The sequence below is a fragment of the Harpegnathos saltator genome, unplaced genomic scaffold (assembly GCF_003227715.2).
Source record: "Harpegnathos saltator strain DR-91 unplaced genomic scaffold, Hsal_v8.6 scaffold485, whole genome shotgun sequence".
NCBI lineage: Eukaryota > Metazoa > Arthropoda > Insecta > Hymenoptera > Formicidae > Harpegnathos > Harpegnathos saltator.
The window spans coordinates 1,055,903-1,075,758 of NW_020230299.1; the positions used below are offsets into that span (position 1 = coordinate 1,055,903).

General features: G+C 40.3%; 2 protein-coding genes across 4 annotated transcripts; one reads left to right on the plus strand and one right to left on the minus strand.

The window, feature by feature from the left end:
* Window positions 1-1,985: 1,985 nt before the first annotated feature.
* Window positions 1,986-15,602, minus strand: gek (serine/threonine-protein kinase gek). Of its 3 annotated transcripts, XM_019840834.2 has the most exons (27): window positions 14,953-15,602; window positions 14,060-14,245; window positions 13,711-13,890; window positions 13,184-13,455; window positions 12,786-13,085; window positions 12,535-12,678; window positions 12,204-12,326; window positions 11,911-12,119; window positions 11,585-11,790; window positions 10,488-11,491; window positions 10,159-10,394; window positions 9,892-9,998; window positions 7,889-8,086; window positions 6,705-6,868; window positions 6,283-6,538; window positions 5,909-6,195; window positions 5,573-5,716; window positions 5,352-5,487; window positions 4,946-5,187; window positions 4,680-4,860; window positions 4,358-4,546; window positions 3,907-4,092; window positions 3,619-3,800; window positions 3,386-3,487; window positions 2,955-3,078; window positions 2,588-2,745; window positions 1,986-2,292 (listed from the first exon to the last, which is right to left on the minus strand). In XM_019840834.2, exons 2-27 carry the CDS (start codon window positions 14,199-14,201, stop codon window positions 2,179-2,181), a joined length of 5,586 nt encoding a protein of 1,861 aa, XP_019696393.1. In that variant the 5' UTR covers window positions 14,202-14,245; window positions 14,953-15,602; the 3' UTR covers window positions 1,986-2,178. The 3 variants fall into 3 exon arrangements, with proteins under 3 accessions (XP_019696393.1, XP_011137456.1, XP_011137455.1); XM_011139154.3 differs by lacking the exon at window positions 7,889-8,086 and having other exon boundaries at window positions 14,060-14,167; XM_011139153.3 differs by lacking the exon at window positions 7,889-8,086.
* Window positions 15,603-15,783: 181 nt separating this feature from the next.
* Window positions 15,784-19,220, plus strand: LOC105182023 (uncharacterized). Its single transcript, XM_011139156.3, has 2 exons — window positions 15,784-16,382; window positions 16,546-19,220. The coding sequence occupies exons 1-2, from the start codon at window positions 16,157-16,159 to the stop codon at window positions 18,360-18,362; spliced, it is 2,043 nt and encodes a 680-aa protein (XP_011137458.2). The 5' UTR covers window positions 15,784-16,156; the 3' UTR covers window positions 18,363-19,220.
* The last annotated feature ends 636 nt before the right edge of the window (window positions 19,221-19,856 follow it).

The window sequence follows — 19,856 nt, forward strand, 5'->3', positions numbered from 1 at the left end:
GGCTGTATGTGTTGGTACGTGTATATTTAATATGTATGCATATGTGTATACGTGTGTGCGTGTATGTGTGTACAATCATTTCTTTCCTATGTCACACTATCATTACGAAATGATCCGCGCTAAAATTCGGTTAATTGGTGATTACGTCTTCGATTAAATAATCAACGGGTATTTCATCCAAGGACAATGCTCCTTCTATTTTCAGTTTGTAGGGTGATGGTGAGGAGGAAGGGGGACGGGGGTAACTCGATACACACGATACATATTTCCTGCCACGTGTTCCTCTCGACACGGCGCGATCGCGCGTATATATATTGCTTACACGCCACGTGGATGAGTGCAAACGATCTCTCTCTTAACAGCTACTTATTATCATCAGGAGCTCGCAACACATTACACGTTCATTCTACTATTCACACGCCGAATAATAATACCATTATACATTAGTGCATTATGACGCGATAGAAAACACTTAGTCATAAGGCATCGAATCGATTCCGCGCTCCATCTAATTTCTTATGCGTTGTTAAACCGGGAATAGTCGCGCGCGCGCGCACGCAAGTAGCAATTCCGGAGTGACAAAAACGAACATGTGTTTGAAAACAAAATTCGGAGATTCGAGAGTGTCGGCAGGACGTGTCGTCATGCGTCAAAGAGTGTACACAGTATACGGAATTTATACAAGAAACGATGTGTGTATGTGTGTGTGTGTGTGTGTGTGTGTGTGTGTGTGTGTGTGTGTGTACGCATTTACGCGCGTGGTGTCTCGTATTAGCAGCGTGATCTCCGCGCGACTATTGCAGCATAAATAAAATCGAGCAGCTATTCCGGGTGTAACGACGGATTTTGTTAGATATATTTCAACGTTCGTAGCTACTGTATTTCGCCTATAGTCCAGAATACGCGTACAATACGTTAAACAGTTTAAATTTTATTGCTAGTTAATTTGACTGACATTTCAATTTTGTGAAATCTTAAAATGCGAAACCAATCTCATCGACATGAAGAATAAGAATTGTCGAGAAAAAAAGAGGGAAAAAGAAAAAAAAAGAAAAAGTATGGCATCGCAAGGCGAATTGAACGAACCTCGAGTATATAAAATATTTACAATAATTTATAATTGCAATAATTTCTTTTTCCGTTAAGTCATATAAATATAAATTACTACATGTAAACTTAAGCATCTTAAATATATTGAACGCACTGTTGCATCTCGTGTAGATTCACTGTAGTTTATATGAACAATTGAACAACGCGCCAGCGTATTATTCGTCAATGATTATCATATTTGTGTTTGTCTCATACAGCATATTAACATTGAATATGCATAATCATATTGCACGACTGTAAGACAATATCGCGATGCATTTTTTCTGTTCAAAGAACGAACAAAAGCTGTACGTTTTTGCAAAGTATGTCATAAATATGTGTATATATATATTAGGCTCGCGAATTTCACAAATTAAGCTTGGAATTGTCAAATAATCAAGTTTCCTGCACTGACCGTTCATTAATCAATGTCATGATTATAAAATAAACGCGTTATCAACAATTAAAAAAAATTGGAGAATGAAAAAGCGAATTAAAACTGACCTTACATATGTATAATTACATATATATATATATATATATATATATATATATATATATATATATATGTAGTGATTCAAAACAACAGTGTTAATGTTCGAGGATTGATCGAGGATACCGAAGAGCCAAACGACAAAGTTGTATCAAGAGTATCTTGGAATTAAGCAGTATTTAGGCCACCAGACTTGCAGTGCGTCAAAGGCCTTCGCGTTTGTTTTACGTCAAAGATAGAAAATGGAAAATCAACTCAACTCATTACTATAGATTAATTCCGCATGTGGAAGCACATTATGACGGCACCATTCTATCGAGAAACTGAGGCCAGACTGCCTTCATAAATTGCCCAGCTTACTGATACTTTCCGTGCAACTTCATCCTCTTTTTTTTTGCAACAGCAAAATTTCCCTTTTAAAAACGCACCATCCGTCCTTCATCAATCCTCGGACGACGTCAACGTTGTCTCGAAACATTCTGTATTATAGGGACGCGCGCGCATAGTTATATGTATATATACGATAAATAGATCATTTTTCGAGTATGTACTAGATACATACCGTCTAACTAGGTCTTCGTAAGCGTTAAATAAATTTATGAATCATACGACGATGATCCGTGATCGTGGGCGGGACTCGGTGGTGTCGATGGGTTTGAACTGTTGTTCGAAGCTATCGAGTGTCTGGGGCTCCCACCAGATGGATGCTCCTGTATAAACAACATATGCATGTAATCCGCAATATATCAAAAACAAATATCATATATATTATATTTTATATAATATATTTTATATATTATATAATATATTTTATATAATAGAAGACCGAATGAATCTGAACTCACGGTCTGTTTTTTTTTTGCTCAATAAAACAGAAATACATGTGCAAACTACATTTGCAGAATGCAAAATTCTCATCGCGATGAATATATAGGTTTAATGAATTGCAATAGATTGCACTAATTCGCGAGAGCACTAATTACTCTTACAGTCATCTTCACGTACCTTGTTATGCAAAGATGCGATACTGCCGAGAGAGAGGGGTGTGTGTGAGCGCAAGTGTACCGATTCGGAGTCGATTTGGTCTACTGGAGTGCGCGGTAGAGACGGTGGCGTAGCGGTTGGTCGTGGTGGTGCGGGGCCTCTTCGTGATGTCGTCGAACCTGTGTATAAGTTCGTGAAACATTAAGCACAATGCAGAGCCGTGTCTGAGCCTAATCAGACTCGACTACATATTGCGCGAAAATGGCGCTACGTTTTTGTTTCTTTTACGCATAGCGCGTTGTCACTTGAGAGAAATGTGTTCTTGCTCTGATAAATCGGTCATTTTAGACTATTCGCAACAGTTCTAGAATATCCTGTTTAAGTTTACCGTTGTGCGGTGAGTATCCAGAGTTTCTTGACATGTGAGAACTCAAGCGACGTGTGTCGGAAGGAGGATGCCTAGGAGGCAGCGGTGCCGGTTTGCTTGGCGTCTGAAGCGCAGAGTCATAGAGCTGTGGGCAAAGGGAGAAATCAAGAGATCTCGCTCACGGTTTACAAGCCTTTAGTCTCTTGCTCTGAGCGCAAAATAATTTCTGACAAAAGGAATTTCCTGTGCTGCCAGAAGTCGTGATAATACTTAAAGCTTGGGAATTGCAACGCTTAGTAGTGCGTGAAACGACTTTTGCCAGAAATAACGTTACACTATCTAAAGTTTTTGGGTTGAGAGCCAAGGACTTATTGCATTCATTATGTTTCGGGTCTTAAAAATAGAGGAATCTGCGTCTGGTGTATCGAGTAAAGAACTCGCGTGTCACTTACTCTTTGTTGGCTACTGTGAAGATGAGAACTACTATGGTGACCGGTCGTATGTTGTTGATCAGCAGTTTCTATTGTAGTGGGTAGGTCTAATAAACGTTGTATCTGTAATACGATACAGAAGATACATATGTAAGATATGTATATTCGCAAATTATACTCATAAATACAAGTAAAATGCCAAATGATCACACAAAGCAGCGTTTTCGAAGCTTCGAACTCCTGTCTGGACGCACCTGTATTCCGTTGCCTGGACCCATGTGACTGATATGATTGAAATTTGTCGGTGCGGAAATCATCTTCGAGCGTCTGTCGGTAGGACGAACGGCGCGATTGCCTTCTCTCAAGGAGAACCTACGTCGCGGCCTTGTCATTTGTCTACCGCTTGCGTCCAGTGGTGTTATATTCAGTAGTTCTCCTAGCACGGGACGCGCAATATTATTGAATGACAACGACGTAGCGCCAAAAGTGAAGAGACCCGTGTTGCGCTTGCAATACTTTGCTTATGCGCGAGATATACTTACGCTGATGCAAATTACTCAAGTAAATGACATGCGGCATGTCATTTATCACACAAGACGTTAGGGAGCCCGAGACGTTTAGCGGCCGGGCACGTTTCACATTGAGCGTTTGCAACCAGTCACCAGATGTACAGTCAAACACGTCGATGTGGGTTTCACTATATACTAATAGATATCCTTCGCAATAGCCTATAATTTGTAGATAATTTAATAATTTAATAGTTTAACAGGAGTATTCCGTACATTAAAACTGTCCGAACAAAATCTACTACTAAAGATGATGACGGACTGATAAATATGCAATGTAAGAAACAATAAAGAAACAATAAAAGAATGCGATAGAATGATAAGTAACTATAGAGGAATGATAATAAATAATAGATTAATAATAGTATGATAGAACGCAATAAAGTACAAGCTGATAACGATCGCCAATGGCCATCGGTATACTTACTAACTGCTGTAGGAACTGCAGGATACATCATCTCTCGATCTCGGTTCTTCCTCCCTTGACTATCAACATATACCGCTAGCGTATGGAAGACTAATAAGAATTCACCGCGCGCTAACTCGATGCAACGTAACGCATCCACGGCGCTATAAGTGAGAAAACCTAAGAGCGTATTCTCGGCATGGACCAAAGCTGAAACAAGTGCGTACGGAGTTAGGAAAATGAATTTCGAAGTGTGTTGACCTCGTGTTAGCTATGTGAGGATAAAGCTGACTTCGATAACACAAGAGTGTGCAGAATAGAGAGAACGTTGTCTTTTACTTACAAATAGGATGATGATCTCCTAAGATGCTATAAATGGAAAAACCAGACTGGTAGCCAACGCACAAGCGCCCCTCGGAGAGGACTTGCAAGGTTTGCGCGAGGCACGGTAACATTAATTCGCGTATACGTTTGTGTCTCGTCTTCGTGCGTGTTATTTCGTAAATAATGACTTGCGACACGCTCTACAATGCAGACGCAGACAGGATATGTATTGTGAGCAGTATAAAGCTATACTGTTACATTGTGGGTATCATATGATCGTCTTACTTGTTTCTTTATTGCAACGCATAAGCAATAAGTAAGCGGATTACGGCGCACTACTCCCGTTGTTAGCGTAATGCAACCTTTGGTCTCTGCGACCTTAATCCATTCGACTTCGTCTCCATCCAAGGCACGTACTGGAACCAGTCGTACATGACGTTGCTTTCCGCTCAATACCACGATTAATTGTTCTTCAGTAACATATTCCAGAAGATAAATCTTCTTCCCTTCTCCGACTCTTGCAATTTCTGTAAATACATCGCGATTACTAAGTTTATTATCGCTATACTTGCTGTGTATTAGCACGACTGAGTGTAATTACCTCTAATTGCCAACATGACTGATGAGAACCAAAAGCTTCTCAAAAAAGGATCTCTTATAAAGCAAGTAGAGAAAAGCTTTGGTCACTTACCACTACGGTCTAAATCTAAACAGAAGAGACCTTCCTCTGTACCAATGACTAGACGATCCGGATCAATAATCGCTCCTGACATTACATTTTTTATGAATGCCAAGGTATTGTCCAATAATTCTTTCGCTCTAAAAATCTGCGACAAGATGAATGACACATGAAACAACGAGAGGCAACAACGAGATGAGCAGAGTGTAAATTTGAATTGTTGACCGCCGTACCGTTGTGTTTGGAAGATTATTTCTCTTTAAGATCCTATGAAGCTCACTTAAAGCTACTACCCATTTCGTCTTCTCGCTCTCTGTATCTGCCAACATCAATGTGTGATTCCTCAATCCAGGAGGCTCCAATAGCGATGTCGTTATCTGAGTCAAAATAAAAATAAACCCCTCCAAGTCGTTTCCAAAAGCGAAAAGTGCAGTATACAACAGACTTTCGATTATTTAAAATGGTCGGAAATCAAATTAGCTTGAAGAGCCCGAGAGTAAAATGCCAGTTAATTCCGCCATGGGGTCAAACGACAGTCTGCTGTTGTTGCAAGAACATCGAAATATTACCCTAAATATACACGGAATGTCCTTCTTTGTAGCGTGTATTACGTCAGAATCGCGAACGGAGCTAACGCTGAACTCTTCGTCTCGCATATCCAGGACTTGCGAAACGTATACAGATGGCAAAGCGTTGCGGTCCGGTGAGATGTCGTAGAGAAATAACTTGAAGTCGCAAACCACGACGAATTGGCGCACCCAGCCCTTCTTGACACCACCCATTTTTGGCACTTTGACGTATCCCTCATACGCAGTACCTATCCCACGCGTTGGATCGATCCCCAATGGTCGCTTGGCTGAAAGACGATACGTACGCGGTTCGCTTAAAACTCACAAGATACCGCAACTTGAGACTCAAGCCTCGTAAAGTTCAACTTCATTACTTTGGTCGTGGGGTACAGGACACATCGGTGGTACTTTGTCGCAGCAAGGCATATGGCACGCGAAGCCGCACACTTCGCACACGACTCCTTGCCTCGTTAGTCCAACCATCAAGGACGTGCAGTGGTTACACTTGGTGGGCGCTGAGAATGTCCGTACGAGAAACTGATGTGACTTCGGCTTTGGTTGCAGATTGGCTTGACCGTGGGAGGATGAAGACTTGTTGAGAAGCTCGTGGGACAATGGCGAAGTTGGATCCTAGGAAAGTGAGAGAAGAGAGAGAGAGAAAACGTGAGCCTCGAGAAGCAGGTGGAGACCACATCTGAATTATTTGCCAAACGTGCGAAATATTTTCGACGCAGCGCAGCTCTACGATCTCTTTTGATTCCCTTAAATCCACATCCACGTAGCAAGAGATACTTACAATACTAAGCTCGGACAAATTACTTTTGCTGCTCGTAATACTAGGCGCACGATTGTCTTCGATGTCACCTTCTACACTGTCGACACTTCCATGACGCGTACTACTTGTTGTCTCTTTGAGAAAGTGTTCGAGATACGACATCTGCGATGTAGGACGTTCTAAAACTGATCAAGGATAAAACGGTCAGATTGCAACAGGCGGCGGAGATGAAGCGCGGGGATGCTCGCAGTGAATATCCGCAAAAGTATTTGCAAAGGGTTGCGAACGTGAGGAATAACATCGTCGTCCTAGAGTATTAATGTGTCAGCAACGTAGCGTTGTAGCGTCTTACCTGAGAACGCGGCACGCAAGTCTTTTTTTTTTTCTTTTTACAGCGAAAAACGTTTACGAGACATACGAACATGCGCGTTCCAAGTGCCAAGCCTGAAAATCACGACTACCGTACCGTGATCGGATTGCTTTACCGGCTCCAACGCACGATTGTCGAGTATTCCAGTGTCGCGAAAATAGCGTGGTAAACATGCTCCGTTATGGCAAAAAAACACAGCTACCGAGCGAGGTGGGGTAAGATTGCACTAACGGAAGTGAGCCACTTAAAATACGTGAGTTTCAAGTGGTGCAACAAGCGAGATAGTGCACGCAACACGTACCTGTTAATCGTTCGATTAGGGTAAAGTCAACCGATGGGAGCGAAGATCACTATAAAGCTCTAATCGTTATCCAGAGACAATTGAACAAATAAATCCACCCACACCACTACGTCTCGGATGAGAATGACATTGGACGTAACAAAACTCACACCATTCGTCTCCATATTAAAATGGGATATTACAAGTAGCACAGTGCTATGTTTCGAGAGAGGGACCGAGCCTCGAAAAAAGAGACAGGCTGATAATAAATAGACAGATAGATAGACAAACGGACCGACGGATAAGGATCTCTCCTCCTTCTGATTTGGTCCCGTATAGAAAACGGAGGAGAGAGAAAAAAGAGAGAGAGAGAGAGAGAGAGAAAAGAGAGAGAGAGAGAGAGAGAGAGAAAAGAGAGAGAGAGAGAGAGAGAGAGAGAGAGAGAGAGAGAGAGAGAGAGAGAGAGAGAAAAGAAAACATAGCGCTGTGCTGTTTAATTAGCGGTACAGTCGGCCAACCAATCCAAAGTCGCTCTTTTGCTGCCACATCATTTACCGGGCGGCGATACGATGGCGACGGCATTCTGACTGATGAATGTGTTGACTGGAACGAATCTAGTTAATAAGCGACAAGTCGTGATGCGGGGGGCACGCATTACTGGTAGGGGTGACGACGGCTGATGTACGATGATACGTTGGGGTTTGGTGCTAACGATGTTTGGAGATTTGCTTGATGTGTTGCTGGATGAGACAGCTGTCACAAATATAGTTTGAAGATGAGCAACAAGAGGCCCCACACGCAGCTCGTTACGCCAATAAACAGAGGCACTTTGTAGTCTAGAAATCAGAATCGCATACCGTACTGGAGAATCGAATTACTATGCTACACAGATCCCAGTAATAACGATCTCTATGAATCATACTTCGCACATCGATATGCAGCGCATTTAACGCACGTGTCCGAAACCGTACAAATTTTCTCGCAGACGGACAAGGGATATTTTGTAGTCTGGACACATCCAGGTGTGTAGTAGCATGTAGTACCAGGCGATCGAGAGTTGTTTTGTTGAATGACAATCGTAGCAGCGACATTCTCTATAATTGTGCGCGCATATGTGTGTCTGTGTGTGGGTGTGGTGTGTGAGCTTTACATGTTGAAAATAACAAATATATATATCGTTAATTTATCTCCTTACTATCGGTCTTTCTTCCATGTGCATCGGCTACGTTTTTCACATTCGTTTCACTTGCCTACAACTTATACAACTCTGACTTTTTCGCGATCGGGATTTAGTTTCACTGTCAATTTTGCCTGATAGAGCTGCTATATCAACAGTGATAATAGAAAAACGCATCAGGAGAATCAATGACAATTAACAGTCAATAGTCTAAACCGCCTTCTCCTCTGTTGGAAGAGAAATGTTTTGATAAAACATACTTGTTGAATAATACAGAATGTCATTCAGAAAATAGTAGATCGTGAAAACACGATTCTAATCTCATGTCCGAAATCAACGGAATCAGGGAAATTGGAAAACGCAAATTAAGTTTCGAAGAATATATAATAAAGCGAAAAATGTGGCATGTAAAATGTGTGTTACAGACGGGATGAGATCTTAGAGAAGAAACTATCGGGTATGTCCACAAATCATTCTACCGATTAACAGAAGACAAAATAATCATCAAAGAGAAATCTCTCTTAAGCGTTTTTTATACATAGCATAATCGAATTTTGCTGTGCAAAAATCTAAGAAAAAAACTACCGCATTACTACATGTGCATCATGTGACTTTCATCTTAGCAACAATAACCAAGATAAAAAAAATAATAAAAATAATAGACTAAACAAAATAATATAATGTAATAATTGTATAAAAAAAAAAAGATAATTAACTAAAATATCATTCCATCTATCGTTTTGCAGATTGTACGTATGCAATGTTTTAAACTCTCACCGTACCTTTAAGCCAATTGAATTATATAAAGGTAAGACTTTAGAAAATAATAAAACCACTTAAGAAATACTGGGGAGTTTTTAAACTTTTTCTCTCTCAACAACATAAATTTAACAAATCTTTTCATTCATCCACATTTCACGATAACCAACTGAACATTACACCCAACATAATCATAAATTGATAAACAAGTAATCGTGTGTGTGTATATATATATATATATATATATATGTATATCTATATATAAACAACTATTTACCAATATATAAAATAGTTCCACAAAGCTCTAGTTCGAAGATATGCATGCAAAAGCCGTCACCGATAATGCAAGTTTAATATACAAAAGAATTTCAATGAGATTAGGACAGAGAGTTCGAATATAAGGGATATTCGATGTATCATCAGCAACATCTTTATACCAATAAGTCAGAATTCAGAGCACGTTCGATGCTTGAATAAAAATTAACACATTTACAAATTGCGTACATGGCATGTACAGCTACGACTTGCATAATAAGGGTAGACGCGGTATTCCCATAGCGATATAATGAATGAACCTTTGTGCGTTTCTTACTTTTCACATTGTCGATTGAAATGTACTTACAGCCATCCCCGGTATCAAGACGCGCTTGCAATTCTTTTACTTGCATATCTTTCCGCTTCAGCTCGTGCGACATGGTGTCTAATCGCTGCTTGAAATCTCTCAATTCCCTGGAAGAAATAGAACGAAAAAGTTACAACTAATTATATATCATTATAAGAACGGAGTTATAAGAAAGAAGTTATAATCGACTGTATTATTATTATGAAATTAAGTCATAATTAACTTATTTCTTCGCGTGCAATTAATTCACACAATATCTCGACTTACTTTTGCGAGGCTATCAAGTCCGAGCGAGTCTTGGTGAGTTCCTCGGAAATCGCTTGTTTCGCTTGTATCTCGCTCTGCAGGGAACTCTGTAGATTCAAAAGCTCCATCTTGTCGAGTTTCTGTGACCGACGATTTCGCCAGTTTTTATCCGCCATGGTGGTTCCACTTCCGACACCACCCACTCCACCGGAGTGTTTCAAGAACTCCAGCTCTTCCGTCATCTTCGTGGCCAAAGCCTGAAATCGAAACAGGCGGACTTTTCTCTTTCTTTTTGCACTGAAAGATCATTCGGAGGATGTACACGCTATATGGTGAAACTGATGACAAACCTGCAGGTATCCACGCGCATCTTTCTCGTCCGACACCCACTGAATGATCTCGGTGATCTGGGCCTCCCATTGCGCAATTGCTTCCTTCTTGTTCCTCAGCTCCTCGTATTCGTCCTCCAATTGTCTTCGTTCACCTTGCAGTCTATTGACGCTATCGGTAAGAGCACCAAGTTCCAACATAAGCTTCTTATTCTCTTCGACCAGCATGATCTTCTCTCTCTCGTGACGTCGGCTCAACTCGTTTATCGTCTCCTCGCTGTCGGTGATGTTCTCCAGCCTGGCAGCATCCAGTTTCTCCTTCGTGAGTTGTACTTCTCTCTCCAGCAATTCTCTTCTGGTTTCCCCTTCGTGCAGTTGCTCTTGTAGACTTCGAATGTCGAGATTAAACCTGCCCTGCTGCTGCGTCAAATTCTCATTGTACTGTACCTCGAGTTTTTCCACTTCTGCTTTTAACCTATTGATCTCTTGCGTCGCCAGGGCGTGATTCGCGCTGGCGTCGTTTCCGAGAGAACGTTGTCTGATCTTCTCCGTTTCCTCTTGCATCTGCTTGCAATATTCCTCACTGCGCTCTCGTAGTTTCCTTTCCTTGCTAGTCTCCGCCATCGCTTCGTCGACTCTGTTTTCCAGCTCTCTGCGCAGCTTCTCGGCTTTTCGAATGTCGTGGCGTAGACTGTCGACTTTCTGCATTACAACCTCCAATTCCTCTTCCTTATCTCGAACCTGCCGCGATAATTTCTGCTTCTGTTGTCTCAAATCGGATAACTTGTCCGATACTTCCGTGTACTCCGCCATCGCAAGTTTACGCTGCGTGAGCGCGTCCTTTAATTCCTTATCTTGAAGTTTCAGTTTCTCCTGCGCATCTAATTTGTCTTTAATGGCTTCCTCCTTCTCCAAGCGCAAACATCGGACTAATTTCTCTAATTCTCGAAACTTCGTCATATCGCCGTTATCTAATGTTCGTAACTCGCGTGGAACATCCATAGATTTCAGTTGCGACTCCAATTCTATACGAAACAAAAAATCTTACGTCAACATCGGTCAAGATCGGGAAAAAAGTATCACGTGCGTGTGAATCAATCGATACGATAAAATCTTACCGCAATTGCGTTTTGTGAGTGTATTTATTTCGTCACGGAGCTTTCTCGTTGCATTATTGGAATCGGGAGAGACATCGGGCGAAGCTATGCCCAAATTTTTCATGTCGTCGATAGTTTGGATCAGTCGGGCATTCTCTTCCTCGAGTATTTGCACGTGTTTGTCCTTCTGGGATAGAGCGGAGATACAACCCAGGTCCGATATACAACTGCAACAGCAAGGATTTCGGTGTCATAAGTGAGTATATTACTGACGAAGTATATTAATAATCGATATCATATTTGTGAACAATGTCAATATTGTTGAACAAGAAACATGAGTTTCATACCTCCCCTGTGTGAAACTAAAACCGACAAACGGCAGATGAAGCGCGGAAAAGGCAGAATTTGCGGCTGGCGGAACGGCGTCGGAAGTGCGAACGTCGGTATCGTCTACGTCGAAATTGGACGTGTCACTGGGCGATGAAACTTCAGGAATGTACGGCGCGGTGCTGTCTCTCAAAGTATCCCAATTAACTCCGTCGAACCAAGGATGTTTCTAACATTCAAGATGCATATTAGAAACGGGACTGGCACACGTATGAAATAACAATGACGGAACAACGCAGTGCGTAAGACACACCTTGAAGTCGTCGATTCCGTTTTGGCCTAGTCTAAATTCAGAGCTGCAAATCAGCTTTCGCATCAGATCTTTGGCTTCTTCGGAAACATCGTACATATCGTCCGTAGGAAAGTCAAAACAATTCTGCAAGTGTAAGGAGAACGTAGTGAGAGAGGAGATATAAACGATCGACGAAGATTTTATATCTCTTTTCGATGGAAACTTTGATAAAAGTTTGCACGTCCTCCTAGCACTTTTCCACTTTTCTACCACTCGAGAATGATCGCTTAATTATGTAAAAAAGATGCAAGATCACGTATCGACGGATATGATATAATATCGGGAGATTTACCTTGTGATTCATAATCTTTCCATAAGTTTCGACTAGAGATTCTGCATAGAAAGGTGTCTCGCCGTACAGCATTTCGTACATACACACTCCGAGAGACCACCAATCGCATTCCGGACCGTACTGCCCCTGACCATCCTCCATCGCCTAGCAAACACATGCGAAGCGATGATGCATATGATAACAGTATATCACGTCATATGGAGTTCTTTTTACACAATTGTAAACACGATGTACGCGAGATGAAAAATTACCCTCAATATCTCCGGTGAAATATAGTCCGGGGTGCCGACCGCGACGTTACTCTGTACCGTTCCATCTTCGAACAGTCGTAAGCAGGAGCCGAAATCAGCCAACCTGATGTGACCGTTCGCGTCCAATAGAACATTGTCGGGCTTAATGTCACGATGTACATAGCGCAAGTCATGTATAGAACCTATAGCTAGCACCATTTCCGCTATGTAAAATCGAGCCATGTCTTCGGGGAGACGATCCTCAAATTTGCTCAATAACGTCAATAAATCTCCGCCGCAGTAGTAGTCCATGACCAGATACTGTATAGACATAAGGGGAAAAGGGGGATCAGTTAGATCCACGTTGATCACGCATTCGATGTTATCGCCGCTGAATAACGCAAATCGATATCAGTTACCAAGTTATTGTCATCTTGAAAGGCATAATGCAGGTTTGTGATCCATCTGCGATCACCATATACTAATACATCCCTTTCTTCCCTGAAGCAAGCGGTTTCAGCACGCTTTAACATCTCCCACTTGTTCAAAATTTTCATGGCGAACACCTTGTCCGAGCCACGCATTCTTACGACGCATACTTCCCCGAAAGCACCTCTACCGATGACCTTCACAATTTCAAAGTCCTCCCGCGTTAATTGCAAGCTCTTGATGCATGAGGCTATCGGTTTGACTGCAAAGAACCAATGATGCAGCCGGTATAATCGCTAATTGAGTATACTCGATACATAATGCTCAGACTTTCGCGATATAAAGGAATACTTGATTTGGATTCCAAACAACCAAGTTTGTGGTTTATTTCCAAACAAATCCTCAGAGAACGCAGCACCAATCCCGAAATCCAGATCAAACATTCAATATATGTATAACATTGAAAATTGAAGCAAACATTATAGTGAAATCTGAACGTTCAAGAACAAGTGCATACCAAACTCGATAAAGTCGGAAACAGTCTTTTCGCGACGTAATGAAGAATTGCAGCATTCGTCATATAACACGAGCAAAACATCGATAAGTGTCTCGATGGATATGGTATGGCCTACTCGTCCACCTTGGCCAGGGCCGCCGATGAACAGGCCCTCAAGTTGGCGTAATCTTCCTCCTATGCCTATAATATTTTTGTTCCTTTAGATGTTGCAAACTCTATATACATGCAGAAGCATATTTACATGTTGCATAATAAACTTTATATTTATTATTTTAGATTTTATATGTGTGTATTTTCAGATTTTATGTATATGTGTTTACACATTTCCTAGGCATGTAATAATCAGTACCATTGTTTGGAAGTCCCTTTGGCATAATATCAGGAGGAAGATGGCCGTAAAGATACTGCGACGAATCTGACATGTCTCTTTGCTGATAAGGCTGTTCCTTACCACAATCTATAGAGGATATTTCCATTGTTGTTATTAGCATTCGTTACCTCCTTACACCACATTGTTATGCACTGGTTAAAATTTCTGCAATACACAATTGGTTACTATAATAATCATTTCAAGTAGATATCAATAGTCATACTTGTGACTATCTTATATCCACAAGTTTGATATCTGTATAAATTAATTCTTCTTCCAAATAAGAAACAATAATATATTAAATATACAGAAGTTTTGTGTTTCAATTTTTAGAGAAATTGCAGGATCATATAAAGTTAAAATATTTTATTCTTTACATCTATATTATTATCTATATCAATATCTCAATTAACTCAGTCTCTATTTTTTTATCTTTATATTTTACTCTTTAAAGTAATATCTATTATCAAAGTATTGATTGCTTTGTAATCTTGAGTTTTTATATTCATAGTACATAACACTTTTTATCACAAAAGATTGGATATAGAAGAACACAAAGAAGAAAAAGAACAAGAAGCAATATATAAGTCAAAAGTAGAAGGGAGAAAAAATCTGAATGAGGGAAAGTACAAGAGTAGATGTTTGGAACAATATGATTTTTTACAGAAGCATGGATATATCGCGTCATTCTGGCCACTTAAAATGGAATATTGTTTACAAATGTGGCATGACAATTTTGGGTGTCAGCAGAAAATAAGTTTGACATTTGATTCGCCGCGATATACGGATAAAATATCAATAACATCGATTTTTCCTCTTCTTTTTTTGTTAATATATAGCGCAACCATATATGTGTATACACCTATACCTACCGACATATATCAGCGTGCTAGAGTACGTGCGTGCACGAAACAGTCTTCATTCATTTCACTCTCGGTCATCGTACCGGGATCATTCACGTTAGAAATTACGTAACTGCTACAAAGATAGCTAAAATATTCGGCGAAAACGCGCAACAAGAGAAATGCGCGTAAATAAAAAAGCGCAGGTAAAAATAGTGCGCCGAGGTGAGACACCGCACTCGCGATGGATTCTGGAATTTAACAAAATCACAAAGGGTGTCTCGCGCGTCGCGACACGTCGAAATCGCGCACGCTATATCGTAATTTCGTCAAGTATCACAGAGACGTAATACCCGTCGTTGGACGTAGCCGTGTATCGTCCTAAATTTCAAGTTTATAACCTCGTCACAACACTATACTGCCATTCGCGACCAAATTTGTGACGTAAAGTTTCCCTATCGCGTAGGATGATGTTTCGAGTGAAAGGCTTTTCCTTCGCCGATCCGTAGTGACCGCTCGATTAGTACGAGCATACCTGCCGATACGACGCACCCCGTTTTTTATCGTCTTCAATTGTTTATTACGCGCACCATTTGGTTATCATAAACCATCTTGCGTAGCCATCTCCGAACCTCAACAATTTGATTGACCCCCTAGCAGGCCCTACGAAGAAAAAATATGGCAGCTCTACGTCATTAAATGTAGCCATGATAATCGGCATGCAGATCGGCGATGCTATTTGATTCTCTAGCACTATATGCTAGAGGTCGCTTCCCGCGCGCTTAGATTCTCGATAAGAGGGCAACATTCGATTTTTGATTGGCGTGGCCATTTTGTTTCCATTATCAGAGTCCTAGAGACTTTTTCTGTCATCGTGAGTGCGGGTTCTTGCGCTGTATCCCGCGCAAAAATTAGAAGGTTCATCTAAGAACCGATAATATCAATGCACGATAGATTTGCACATTCTATCTGAACTTTTCGTACTCTCTTATAATTTTTTTTTTCCTTTTCTCGCTGCCGGTCACCGAATCTCAGCTGTATATCGATTTCACTTCAAGTGCAGAAAGTGTAATGCAGTAAAACTAAAAAGAACAAACTTTTACTATTTTATTTACTCAAGATATACTGCCTTTAATAAATTAAAAAATCGGCCAGTGCATATATCATTATCTTAAAGATTCACCGATATATGAATACTAATTCAAATAAATTCGAATGTCTTTGTACTTAACAAATGTTAAAGTCGAGAATTTGCTTGATCAAAGAAATTCGACCGCCTTTGTCAGCTTGTCAGTTTTTGTCACTTGTGCAACAGGTTAAAGCTATTATAGCTATTGTAAAACTCTATTTTTGTGCAGTTTATGAACTTGTAAAGATTTATGAATGTACATGTGAAAAAACAATGATGAGATGTACAAAATTTAAAAGTAACAAGAAGCTGCATTTGAATGTGGAAGAGGGTAAGTGTGACAATTAAAATTACATGTATTACACATGTAGTCACATCTAACATTGTAATATGACATTACATGTCATGAGAGTATCAAGTCTTGACAATATCAAGAATATATTTATTTAATTATATACTTTCTTGTAATTTAAACTACTGTGATCTATATATAGGTACAGATAATGCAACAAAGACAACAAATACCAGGATAAATGGAAAAAATGATAACTCTCCTAAAAGTTGTCGAGACTACATAGCTCCTATTAATCATAGCACACCAGTTAAGCAGAAACCTAGTTTGAATAATACTGAAGAGTCACCCAATGTTGATTATCCCGCTAGCCCACTGACTATTCCATGTACGCAAGACGGAGGTAATGAAGTTGCGTGGGATTGGCAAAATACTCTGAACAAAACTCCTAATAGGAGGACTAAAAAGCAAAATATTCAGTCTGAGACACCTAAAGGAACCAAATCATTGCAGAGGAAGAGAAATTCTGACTCTCCTTTGTTGTGCAAATCATTCAAGAGGAAAACCATCAATATGGAAAGAACAGAAAACATTGGACAGTTTAGGGCTGAGTTGCAAGCGTTGAGTGAGAAGATAGGAGTTAAAAAGCCAAATGATCAACACGATTTAGATGATTGTATCAAGGAAGAATCAATCATAATGAATACAAGTCATGATGAAGAAGAAGCCAAGTCAAGTGTTACAGATAACAAAGAGAATTATGGCACAAAAACTAACAGTCATAACAATATTAGCAAAAAAAGCTCGAGTTATGATGATTTGTTTGACGATTCAATAGATGATTCCATGGCTAGATGCACTCAGGAGATAGAAGAAATGTTCAATCTGATTATAGTCAAAGGAAATTCTATTGTGTGTCCACAGAAAGAAACCAAGAAGGGAAAATCTCCCACAAGTAACACAGTTGCTAAAATTTCTCCTATACAGTCTAAGGAAAACTCTGTGGCGACAGTGAACAAAAGTTTATTCCTTGAAAGCACAAGTGGTGATAATATATTAAAGACGAATAGCGACAGTACATTAAAAACAAATGGTGGTAGCATATTAAAGACATATTCGAGACTACCATTAAAAAAAGACGCAAACTCCAGCACACGTGTTGTTGGAGCATTTTCGCCTTGGAAAGATAAAGAGCTACATAAACTGTGTCTAAACAACAATATGGTACATTGCGACACTGAAAAATCGTGTGATGATAAAAAATCGTCAAAGGATAGCGCCGCTGAATTGTTGGATTTTCCAGATGATTCTTTTGACGATTGCTTAGCGACTTGCATTGAAGATGATAAGTTACCATCAACGTCGACTAAATTCAACAGTTTCTTACCTCCTAAGATTCAATCCAGCTATAAAACTTTAACTAATGCACCTTTGAAAGGAAAACTCTCTTATTGTACTACGATATCAAAAACAGAGCCTACAACGAAAGAAAAGATGCCCACTGCTGGTCCTCTGGACAACAGGAAATTTTTCAAATCCAAAAGCTTATCGGAACAATACATCAATCAGAATTCAATTGTACAGTATAAAAATACAGCGCACGTAACGTTCCCTTCGTATTCAACGAAGTCCGCATCGCATTTGAGCTCATTGCCCAAGTGCTCAGCGATATCGTATCATAAGAATGTTGTTGCGCCTACTTCCGTAAGTATCAATTCGATCGCTACGAAAGACCGTTATAAGAATGAACATGGTGCAAACTCTCTAATGACTAGCGCGGATCGAACGTTGAGATTCGATGTTAACAAGTCTACAGCAAAAGAAGGTGGTAATCGTTTTGTCAAACACAATTCCACCGGTAATATGAGAAATGATACTAAGGAATTAGCAAAATTTGCCTCGCTTACAGCTCGATGTACGGCGGGGGAAATTGAAAGGAAAAGGTTGCAAGCCAAAATGCGACTTGAGGCGAAGCAAAAGCTATACGCTGTTAATGTTAAAAATAATATTAACAGGTAAAAACATGCATCCTAATCCGTTTTGTTTATTACGGAATATTACGGAATATTACGAAGGATGAATATTTTTCTTGCTCTAATGCTACCACATTGTTCCGGGAACAATGGGAACGAACATGGGCACGACGATCGTTATTATTGTAATCGTTGTTATAATTACTATTGTACGATATTAAGAAATTACACAAATATTTTTTATAAATGTATAGATACGGATGTGTGTGGAAGAGATCTATTTGTAGAATATATTTAAACTATGTATAGAGATGTTAGAATCTAGGAGGGGATATAAGTGGAATTCATATTTTTGATGTTTCTCAAAAGATTGCTCTTTCCCAATTGAGAGATTATAGCAAACAGATAATTTGTAATATAACAATTTGATTTAAGAAATTTATAATTCGCGCAAACGTACACGAAATATATCGCGAAAGTAAATAGAACGCAAACATAAATCATTTATTGCAAATTGGTCTTTCCCTCGTATTTTCACCCTTCCCATATTTTCTCTCGCAAAGATATAAATTTCCTATTGTACAAGATTCCACTTCAACTGCATTATCTTATCATAATTGTTCGCTCTGTGTTATGTCCTTTATTCGACGAAATTAATTTAACGGTATTTATATATTCGTTTTTGAATATTTATAGTTGTCTTTTTTCTTTTATGCAAAATCAGGGCGTATCTATTACCTAAGACATATAGGATGTAAGATATGCGACGTATTTTATACCCGAGAGGGCTCAGATTAATTTAACATTCTCATGGAAGTCGAGTGGGACAATTTCGTTGTAATAACAATTCCTTGCGGTCTCTGGAGCAATAAACGTTGTAGTGTACAACGACATTACACACACACACCTTCTTCCTTTTTTTATTTTCATGAGATTCTTGCCTTTAGTTATCCTTGAAAAACGGGCTGAGCCCGCGCACGCGTGCAACCGCCGGACTTTGATATGTCGGTCGCCCGTGACTCTATTTGATCAATATGTCGCGTGACGTCAGCCAAGAAGTCACCACCTGTCCGCTCCGTCGTTCTACGCGGCACCGATTGACTCTGAAATCTCTGAAATCGCTCTCTTTTCGCACTCGCGATTCATCAAACTTCGTCTCTCGGTCTCTCGCGTCGCAGCTACCCGTGGTCGACTTGCGCGCGACTCAGGATAATGCCCGAGGCGACGACTCTCTTACCGCGCAAACATCCCTCACCGCGCCTGTCTTCGTCCGCGCGTCTCTGTCCTTCTCACGGAAGGACCCGGACTCTTGTTTGCGATCCCGCGCGTTAAAGCCGTTTATCGTTATAATTTCCTCGTTCTTTTCTCTCCTACCCTCTACCCGTGCGACAGCTTTCACCTATAAAGAAACGGGGCGCAATGGCGCGCGGCGTTCGAAGCGTCAATCATTAATCTTTCTTCTCTTCTTCTCCATCTCTCCGCAGTGCTACCGGAGAACCCTCTAAGGTGTGGACCTACATCTAGGAGGTCGCACCTCTCG

Excerpts from the sequence above, each read along its gene's own strand:
- gek (XM_019840834.2), bottom strand. The coding sequence starts at position 14,201 with ATGCTAATAACAACAATGGAAATATCCTCTATAGATTGTGGTAAGGAA. Across the intron at positions 3,488-3,618 it reads GTCCAGGCAACGGAATACAG|ATACAACGTTTATTAGACCT; the intron begins GTGCGTCCAGAC and ends ATCGTATTACAG. Across the intron at positions 2,293-2,587 it reads TCGCATCTTTGCATAACAAG|GAGCATCCATCTGGTGGGAG; the intron begins GTACGTGAAGAT and ends TTGTTTATACAG.
- LOC105182023 (XM_011139156.3), top strand. The coding sequence starts at position 16,157 with ATGTTAAAGTCGAGAATTTGCTTGATCAAAGAAATTCGACCGCCTTTG. Across the intron at positions 16,383-16,545 it reads GCATTTGAATGTGGAAGAGG|GTACAGATAATGCAACAAAG; the intron begins GTAAGTGTGACA and ends ATCTATATATAG.